Raw genomic sequence first — 10,506 nt, forward strand, 5'->3', positions numbered from 1 at the left:
GGTTACAGGTTAAGGTTACGGGTTACGGGTTAGGCCGGATTCTCCCAACAGATTTCATATTCAAACCAAACTGAGCTGTTGGCAATGATCCGGATCCGTCAGAATTCTGTCCTGGATCACTTTACGAAACACCAGCGGCTCAAACAGAAACCATGGAGATTTTTGGTGTTGAACCTAGAATGGACCGGACCGGACCGGATACAGAGGTCCAAACACATTCCAGTCTCACAGCATGATGCAGATTAGCTGCTGTTTACTGGATATGACCACCCCTGCTCTTCGTCAGCCCACTCATCATCATCATAATCCCTCCTCATCCGGAGGCAGCTTTAGCTTTTTATCAAATAGAAAGTTTTAAATAGATTAGCCCCCCTTATCTTGGGGACCTTTTAACATTTCAGTGTCCAGAACCCTTCGATCAAATAATCAGCCATTACTGTCGGTTCCTCAGACTTAACAGGAGATCGGGCTTTTTCTGTATCAGCTCCTACTTTATAATTTACCTCTCCAGAGTAGATCTGCCCACAGCCTGGATCATTTTAAATCCCCTCTGAAAACTCATGTTTATTCTTTGGTATTTATTTGAAGTGTTTTGAAACTGTGTTTTCATCAATGTGTCGTTTGGTTTTACACCTGTTTTTAAGGTGCTATATGAATAAATGACATTGGCCTAGCTTGTTAGCTGCTGGTCTGTAACCCTACCTCCTGTTTCTACTCACATGGCGCGCATGTCGTTCTCCGGCAGCAGCGGGATGTCCAGCAGCTTGGTGTTGTTGTGCAGGACCTCGTGGCTCGGCGTGGACACCGTCTTTCCCGTGATGCGGTGGACCTGGTAGAAGGCGTGGGGCCGCAGCAGCCGGTCGTCCGCCGTGCCGATGAAGAGCTGCAGGGTCAGAGGTTCGCTGTCGGTGCAGCCGTGGAGCTGAACGGACAGAGAAGGGTGGCGGTCAGGAACCAGGACCTCCTGTGGCGCTGAAGCCGAGGGAGGCTCGTTTCTTCTGGATCTAACTGCTATTTAGAGACAAGCTGGGCAATAATTCAGTTTGATGGCAGGAAGTCGCAGAGTTTCTGTTTGATGACCAGCAGCAACCAGCCGGTCAGCCAAACGGTAAACCCTGACCCTCCAGAGCAGGTCCAGTGGAGCAAGACGAACGGTTCGGAACCAGCGGCTGGTTTTACCGCCTACAGGAGGTAAAATGTTAGCATTAGCATTATCAACGTTTATTATTCTAAAGGACTTCTCAGTTGATTTGATTTAAACTTTAATTCATTCATAAATCCTTCATTTATCAAAGGGACATGAAATGTTGGACCTCTCTGCTAGCGCTTATTAGCACTATTAGCACTATTAGCACTATTAGCACTAGCAGTTGTCCAAAATGGATGAAAAATAAATCCGCTTAAAAGAGACACGCACATTTTAAAAAACCTCAAAGTTTTTAAAACAGGTTTTGGTGCCGAGGTCAGCGGTATTTATTGAAATTAGTGACTGACGGTCAACAAACGGATTTTACTGCTGGTGGAAAACATGAAGAAGACGACAGGAAGTGGCAGGAGCATAACGGCTTGTTTTTAATGACTTACTGCATCAACAAACTTTACATGAAATTGTAATTAGATTTCTTGTTTAATGGAAACATCCTGATTGTGAAATTGTGTTTTTTCAACATCAGCAAAATATTGATGCAATTCTGCAGACATTAGTAATGAAGGGGAGTAAATGTTGCAGCGAATCTGGACAGGCCTCTGACCGAAGGCCCTGTGCTGACATGCTAGCAGAGATGATAGCGACACGTCCTGGATGACAGCAGCAGCTGTTAGCGGCTCTGCTGATCCACCTTGTTTGCTTTTGCTGCTGCTCTGTCAGAAACACGTTGGAGTCAAAGATCTGATCCAGAGATCCAGACGGTTGGAACTTCCTCCTCTCTCTGCATCCGAGGCGCCTCCTTTCAACTGCTCTGGGGTTTGGGGTTAAAGTTCAGGTGCTATCTGGGCTTTGAGACACTAATCGGCTGCTCCCAGTTGGAAAAGCAATACCTTGTTGCCATGGTTATGCATCAGCAGAATCAGAGGGAATAACTGTCCAAACTGCAACGATTCAATCAGAAAATGATGAAGTTTAGTCTGAAACAGAACCGATCAGAACCAAAGGAGCAGTTCCATCACGCTGCCACCAGCAGGCGCCACTCCAGAGAAATATATCGCATGTCTGAAGGTATTTTGATGCTTGATGTTGGACGTTTCGTTCCTCCATATTCTGCGGTAGGACAGTAACGCCTCCTGAGTCCTCTGCATAACCCCACGTCAAACAGAGCTAAAGCTTCAGAGACGTGAGCAGCTGTGGTCAGCCCTGCAGCCTGGGGCCGCGGCCCCCCCGAGCCCACCACAGGAGCAGCTCTGAGTCAGCGCTGCGGTTGGCTGCTGCCGCCTCCGCAGGACGCCATGATGTCAGCCGGGTGGGAAGCGGCCTAAACAAAGGGTGGTCTGTGTGGCTGGGGGCTACAGCGGACGGGAGCCAGGAGCCCGTCGTTAAATCATTAGCACCTTCTCAGGAACACGAGCCGAGCGCCGGCCGCTTGCTGGGAAATGTCTTCGTTTCCAGATGTTTCAGCCGCTGCAGCTTCCAGGCTGACGGAGGAAAACGACCGAGGGAAACMYCTGGACTGGGTCTGTAGAGCAGAACCGTCCAGTTCTGGACCCGTCCACATCTGGACCGTCCACATCTGGACCGTCCAGTTCTGGACCGTCCACATCTGGACCGTCCAGTTCTGGACCGTCCAGTTCTGGACYGTCCACATCTGGACCGTCCASMTCTGGACCGTCCASWTCTGGACCGTCCAGTTCTGGACTGTCCACATCTGGACCGTCCAGTTCTGGACCGTCCACATCTGGACCGTCCACATCTGGACCGTCCAGTTCTGGACCGTCCAGTTACGAACTGTGTTGACTCAGAGTTTCCTGTTCTGGAAGTCTGAGCTCAGTTTGCTGCATCAGTATGAGATCTGGTTTCCGTCTGTCCATGAATGAATGAATGAATGAATGAATGAATGAATGAATGAATGAATGATGCATTCAGAGAGACAGCCTTCTCCCGTTCAGACTGAGGTCAAGTGGCCAGATGCCCTGATTGTGTCTGGACTGCAGCAGGAAGCTGCAGCAGCTCCAAAGACTCCTTCACTTCACCTGAACGGTAACCGTGGTTACCATGACGCCACGTTGTGAGGAGCAGGTTGTTGCAAACAGACGTCAAACAATATTAAAGTTTTCTGGAGGCGCGACTTGAACCGACAATATGTCAGTCATTCATATTTCCTGTTGCTCCCGACTTCCAGGCTCATTTCTGACCGTCGTATTTTCTTGTAGCTGTTTAATTAGCGTCTGCCTGCGAAGCCGCACGGCTGCTTGGAATGTCGCAAGCTGTCTTCAGAGTCCACTGCTTCACGTTCCCAGGCTGAGTTTACCCAGAACCGAGGATCCGCTTGGGGGGAGACGGGTTTATAGCCGCACCACGTGCGGGCCGGACCACCGTAGCCTGCTGCGGTCGGAGCGTGACTCAGCTCTCTGCTCCGCTGCATTTCTGTCTGCGCCGCTCAGAGACGTCATGGAAAACTGTGAGTCACCCGTCGTCTGGACAGGAAGCGGCTGAGTGGACGGGTCTGCCGACCGAACCGGGCCTGCTGTCAGAACAAACAAACCCGAGGTATACAGACCTGGACCACCGGGTGTCCGCCGGCCAGCGCCTTCACCGCGCCGCGGCTGCCCTCCGTCTCGTAGTGCGCCCGGTGGTGCGACTTGGGCTGGACGTGGATCTGCAGGCTGTAGGCGCCGGAGCTGCTGGGCAGCTGCCAGTCCAGCGCCGGCAGAGACGGGCTGGAACCGGGCAACAGGAGGGAGAGGATCAGAACCGGGCCAGGAGATGGACCTATGTCTCCTGACCCTCCAGCCTGTCCAGGTTGCTGGTTGAACGCCAGCCTTACCTGAGGAACTGCTTGGGCTTCGTCCAGCTGAACAGGTTCTGAGGAACGTCCAGGAAGTAGCCTTCCTTCTTCAGGGCCGTTCGGCTGGCCAGCGGTTCGTCCTGGTGTGGCTCCGCCCCCCTGGGCTCCTGCTTCAGGCTGACGGTGGGGCTGAGCTCCAGGCTGGTTCTCCGGGCCTTTATGGGGACGCCGTCGCCGAGGTCGGCCATGCCATCGGTGGAGAGGGCGTTGATGGCGGCCAAGATGGCGGAGTTGGTGTACTGGTTGGTGTTAGGCAGCCAGCTGTCCTCCGTCAGGCTAAGGCGGGGCGAGGCGCGGGGCGAGGGGTCGGGGGGCGACGGGAAGCCGTTGAGGCTGTACTTCCTCTTGGCTCCGCAGGGCGAGCCGGGCCTGGACCCCCGTGGCGCTGTCCAGCCGTCGTCTGTCGCATCGGCGCGGGGGGATGTGGCGGCGCCGTCCTCTGGCAGGGCCAGGGTGGAGCCCTTCGGCGAGACGGAGGGGGACTGCCAGGGCGAGTTCTGGGGCGAGTTGTCGTAGTTGTAGGAGAAGCCGGACTCAAAAGAGGCGTCGGAGAGCCCGCTTCGGGACGACACACTGCTGGCCGGGCTCAGGCAGCTGGGGTCGCGGTAGAGGTCGGCGCCGGGTAGCGGCAGTGTCACGATGGAGGCGACCCGCTGGGCGGCCGGGCTGCCGCCCCGCTGCGGCTCGTCCTCGGGCATCTGGCCGTAGGCCGTGATCTCGATGCGGGGGCCCTCCGGGGCCGCGCCGCCGTCCGGCCGCACCGGCGAGTAGAAGCCGGCCGACTGCGGGTTGTCATGGGGGTCAAAGGTCTCAGGCTCTGCCACGGACACGGAAATGGTGGGGCTGGACTGGAGAAACTGGGAGGCCAGAGGGAGGGAGAGGCTGACGCTGGGCGAGAAGCCGAAGGCATCTGGAGGGAGAGCAGGGAGGCGTTAGCATCTCCATGGAAACCAGGAGAACATGGTGGCGGCAGTATCATGCTCAGGGGTGAAACAAAGCTAGAATGTTACAATCAATATGAGTCTGAGGTCGGATCCATGGAGGTCCGGTTCAGAACCCAGATTGAACAGAACCGCAAACTGCTGAAGCCAACTTCACGTCCCACCAGCTTCCACTGCTGGACTAACAAGGTTTGGGGTCCAGACGGTTCCGACCCGCCTGCGCCCGGTTCCGACCCAGATCGGAACCGTTAGTCTCATGCCTGTCTGGTCCAAACAAAGCATCAGCCACTCTGACACGTCAGGAAAGGTTCGGGACCATTTTCAACCAAACCACGCCCACTGGGACCGGATCTGCCCCAGGTCCAGCTCCAGATGGAATCCAACTGGGTTTTCCAGAACCAACCCGAACCGGGTCCAAAGAGTCCCAAATCCAGACAGGAAAAGGTGAACTCACCTTCCTCTGCAGATTTCATCTCCTCTGTGGCAAAAGTTCAGATCCTCCATACAGCTGCTGCGGGTCCTCCGAACCGGATCAGAACCACGGCTTCTGCTCCGAACCAGAACAAAGTCCAAAACCAGAAAATCTCTGGCGGTCGATTCCTGGCTCTCTACGCCGGGCGCAGCGGGACCGGGCCGAGGGATCCTGGCTGCGCGGCTCGCTGTGACGCACTGAGAAACTCCTGCGCTTATAAACGCGGGGATCCCCCGCGCCGCCACGCGCCGCCCTGCGCGCGCTGACGCAGCGCCGCGCGCACCGGAGGAGGAGGGGGGGAGGGGGGGGCAGGACCCCAGATAACAGGGAGTATTCCTCTTTTCGGATCGGTCCCGGGGCGGATCTAGAAAAATATCTGAGGAGGCAGCAGGATGAATAAAAATAAATAAAATCTCACTGACCGACTGGACCGGATTTACTTGTTGCAAAATATTGTTTTTAACTTGCATTGTTTCAAAATGAGCTTCATGGAGGATTAAATATAATTTCTTAATGTAGTTAATTATTTTCATATGTATCATTGGACTGGACAGAGCCTAGACAGATATGTCTAATAAAGAGGACAAAACTGATGTTTGATACATAAATCATCCATGATAAAAATCTACCAACAGTTTAGTTTCTGTTCTGTCGAAGGGGCGCATTCCTCTTATTGGTCTTTCTTTGTAGTTTGATGACTGTTTTAAATATCGTCACATTTAATGAACAGTTCAGTTTTTATCGCTGGTTTAACTTTGAGGAATTGCAGCGGCTGATAAACAGGTGAAGAACTAAACTAGACAAAACCATTTCTGTTCTGCTTTTTCCCGTTGCCATGGTAACCGACAGACAACAGCGCGATGATACGTTCAATCGACGCCAAACAACTAACATTTCCTGTCAACACAGCTGCATCTGGTCTATTTTTGATTGTTTTTGTTGTTGTGTGGTTTAAGGTGCAGTAGTAAACATTAAGTTTAACTGTGAGGTAATTTTATTCAATTTATGTTAAGTGTACATTCAAATGTGGAGGGGGAACTTTTGTTGTGTTCCGCGGACCATGTGTTGCCCAGGGAAGCATTAGCTGGCGCACTTAGAGCCACATGGCCATTCCAGCCTCTGGAGTCAATGCGGCTAATGAGGTAAAGTTTTGTTTATTTGTATCTTTTATTTATGTAAATCCGCCATTTATTGTGAACTGATTTAGGTTTGTGTTGCCTTTTCTGTAGTTCTGACGGCATTTTTAGGGACTTTGAAAGACGTGTCCACAATAAATGGCTGTTGAAAACCAAGAACTGCGTTAAGTTTTGATTTAACTCGAGAGGAGCAACATTTCCTACACAAAAAAGAGGCAGAAACACTAAAACAACATCCAGTCTGTTACATTATGCTGTCAGGCTTAATGTCTATATTTGGATTATTAATTTCGCCTGATCACAGCGGCGGTTGATCAGCTGATTTAAACAGCTGCTCTGCTGATGACGTGGTGGCGGGTTGACCTGTTTTAGTGCCAACGGAACCAAAACACACCGAACCGCGCAGCACATGCTAAGGCTATCAAAGTCAGTAGCAGGCTAACAGTTAGGCTAGCAACAGTTAGGCTAGCATAACTGACCCACTGCTCACTTTTTCAATATTTTATTTGAATTAAAACGTTTTCCTCACCTGTTAAACGTGAAACTTTCTTATCTATGGCTGTCATAGGGTTGAATTAACCGCTAAACATTTCGACCATTTTTCAGATTCTTTGCGTGTTTGTGGTATTTTCCTGACCACCGATATTTCTGACCAATGGACAACAATGGCGCACGATAAGTCACGTCATGGCTAGTCTAGTAATATAAATCCACCCATATTAATGCTGCTGCCTCTCGCACTTCCCGCTACTCAGCAGTAGTAAGGTTACATTGTGTTGCATTCAATGTTGTCGGAATAAAGAGATTCATGCGCTTAATGTCCGATTTGCCATAACCGTCCATCCATTTTCTTACACCCTTGTCCCTTAATGGGGTCGGGAGATCTGCCATAACTATTTATTGAATTCATAGTTGCCAGCTGGGGTGGCACCAACCCTGCCACCAAAGTAGATCCGCCCCTGGATCGGTCTTTCTTGAAGCACCTTGGAAAACTCATTGTTTTAACCATAGACATACTATAAGGATAGACCCTCATGGCCGCTCTCGACTATTGTCGCTGATGAGATTTAGGGCGGCCATCTTGGAGCGGTCCACCACTCCACTCACGTCATTGTGCTGCTAAACACATAACGCTATCAGCGCATTTAATCGATCATAACACGCTTTTTTATTACTGGAAACCATATTCAATCATCTATCAAAGCTACATTTATTAACAATTGTATTATTTAAGTATGTTTTTAATACATAGTTCAGCATATTTAAATATGCTTAGTGGCTATAACAATGGAATAGGATGGAATATTCTGATATTGATGAATGATGAGCAGATTACAAACACACAGCCGTTCATCATTTATTTAATACATTATTTCGTAATATCAATACATATTTATATAACTATACAAACACTGAATAGTATATGTTGGATACATGTATATACATACATATATAGATACGTGTTTTCTAGCCGATGAGTTCTATCTTCAGAGATTCAGCAGCTGAGATTGAGTCCAAACTCCGATGTGATTCATCCTGCAGTGAATCCGTCTCTCTTTATAGATTCTCCCTCTTCTTCCTCACATCGTGTCTTTAGGAAACCTTCAAAACAAAAACGGAGAATTTGGGATGTATCTTACTAGTGAGAGAATTACATATAAATAATAGTCTTTACCACCTGTGTAAACTTTGCTGGTGAATGTATAACACATAAGTTTTATAATATGTTATATTGTTTCATTTCTAATATAGGCTCTTGTGTCAGATAATCTAAGTCAATGTTAGAGAATAATTAATTATTTTAGATTTACAGAATCTCAGTTATCCTTCATAGCGGCTGAACCCGTATTACACCGAACACTGTGGCTAATATTAGCTGGTATCTCGCTGGTGGACATAAATACAGTAAAGTAATATTAAAATCTCAATATATACACAATAATATGTCCATCTTACTTGTGAAATGTTGTCTGTGGAGCCTCACATCAATAGTCCATCGATCAGAACAACAATATCCTCAGTGCTGAGGCATCTTCTGCTGTTTTTATTGAGCAAAGTAGGAGGGACGACCTCTCCAAGATGGCCGCCGTATTTCCTGCGCAGGAGCAGACTCTTAGGTGTATGGTTTTAACCGTGTAACTTTAAGACCGGGAGCCCATCCTCCTTATTTCTTCTTCTGTGGTATTGTAGTTAAATTAGCCCCTCCCCTTTTGTCATGTCCTGTTTATTTTTTGTCTCATTTTATCGAGAAGAACCTCACTGCAGCAAACAGGAAGGGGCGGGACGGACCACTGTCAGTCTCAGACCTTATTTGGGAATGGGATCAATTCACTCCGGAAGTGAAGGGGGCGCTGTTCCCTATATTATCTGTCGTCTCCCGTTTTTATTTTCTTTTGAAATCTGAGATATCTTCATCTTTAGGAAGGAGTTTCACTCTCAGTGTAACCTGGTTGAATGAATCTTTTGCTATAATTACACAAAATGATTCTTTTTTTGGGGTATTTGTACTGTTCTTTATCTCCTTATCTGACTGAAACGCCTCTAAAAAAACTCATTGTTTTAACCGTGTTACTTTAAGATGGGAAGCCCCTCCTTTTTATTTCTTCTTCTGTGGTATTGTCTTTAAATTGCTTGCGCCCCTCAGGCCCTCCTCTTTTGTCACGTTGTCCTGCGGGAGAGGACTTGGACCCGGCGGCCTGCAACACGGTTTTCTGTATTTTGTTCTCGTCAATATAAATCAAGAAATCACCCATTTTAAAGACGAACTGCGTCACTCAATAACCAGCACAAAGCAGAAAGGATCCGGTTTCATCCGCATGAATTTGAACTTCTACTATTTACTTCAGCTCACAGCTTTTAACAAATTCTGTAGCTTTCTGTGTTCTTCTAAATCAGCAACTTGGTCGCATCTTTTCGGGCCTCTAGTGGCGCTGAAGTAAATAAGAGAAGTTCAAAAACCTACTGAGAGTGAAAACCCTTCCTGAAGGTGAAGATATATCAGATTTTACAAAAAAACAGGAGATAATAATAGGGGAATAAAATAGGAAATAGCGCCCCCTTCACTTCCGGAGTGCAATGGTCCCATTTCCAAATAAGGTATGAGACTGACAGTCCGTCCCGCCCCTTCCTGTTCGCTCGGTCCCGCCCCTTCCTGTTCGCTCCGTTCCGCCCCTTCCTGTTCGCTCCGTTCCGCCCCTTCCTGTTCGCTCCGTTCCGCCCCTTCCTGTTCGCTCGGTCCCGCCCCTTCCTGTTCGCTCCGTTCCGCCCCTTCGCCCCTTCCTGTTCGCTCGGTCCCGCCCCTTCCTGTTCGCTGCAGTGAGGTGGACATGAAATTATCCAGTTTATTTATAGGTTTAAGTTGGTGTTTCCTATCGTCTCTATTGTAATAAACAACCTATTTCATAATGTCAATATATACGCAGGACTTAAAGTTAAAAACCCTGAGCCTGAAACTTATAGTGATGATATAAATTAACTAGCGTTGCTATGGCCACAGTTTAATACAACGTGTCTTTGAATAGTGAACAATTACTTCTAACAATACAATTAGCTAAACACTCCAACTTAAATAAGACTTCAGTTCATTTCAACTCAAAACAAAATGTAAAATGTCTGAGACCTAAAGGTTCGACTTACATCCCTGAACATTAAATAAGAGCCTTTCAGTCAAAGTAACTTAGAACATGAAACATTAACAACTAGATCTGGGTTTTTTTGATTTAATCAAATCCTAATGAGTCAAAGTGTCATGGAGTCATCAGCCTCATGACATTAACACTGACATGAAAAATAATATTGAAGAAATAAATATATCAAATCTGATTAAAACATAAATAAGTGATCAGTTCTTTACTGTTATGGTCTGTAAGATATATTTATTCTCAGTACTAGATGTGGTCTCAACAAACCCATGGCACTAAAACAATATTATTTTACCTTTTATCTGGAAATAGTGTCTG

At 48.1% G+C, this 10,506-nt stretch overlaps 1 protein-coding gene across 1 annotated transcript in view; it reads right to left on the minus strand.

The window, feature by feature from the left end:
* nfatc1 (nuclear factor of activated T cells 1) overlaps window positions 1-5,659 on the minus strand; it is a 23,037-nt gene extending 17,378 nt beyond the window's left edge. The window contains exons 1-4 of the mRNA XM_008402453.2: window positions 5,394-5,659; window positions 3,978-4,908; window positions 3,711-3,870; window positions 720-922 (exon numbers count right to left, since the gene is read on the minus strand). Of these exons, the coding sequence (XP_008400675.1) occupies window positions 720-922; window positions 3,711-3,870; window positions 3,978-4,908; window positions 5,394-5,412 (1,313 nt within the window). The 5' untranslated portion in view covers window positions 5,413-5,659. The remainder of the gene's footprint in view (window positions 1-719; window positions 923-3,710; window positions 3,871-3,977; window positions 4,909-5,393) is intronic.
* Window positions 5,660-10,506: the final 4,847 nt, after the last annotated feature.

The sequence above is a fragment of the Poecilia reticulata genome, unplaced genomic scaffold (genome assembly GCF_000633615.1).
Source record: "Poecilia reticulata strain Guanapo unplaced genomic scaffold, Guppy_female_1.0+MT scaffold_232, whole genome shotgun sequence".
Taxonomy (NCBI): domain Eukaryota; kingdom Metazoa; phylum Chordata; class Actinopteri; order Cyprinodontiformes; family Poeciliidae; genus Poecilia; species Poecilia reticulata.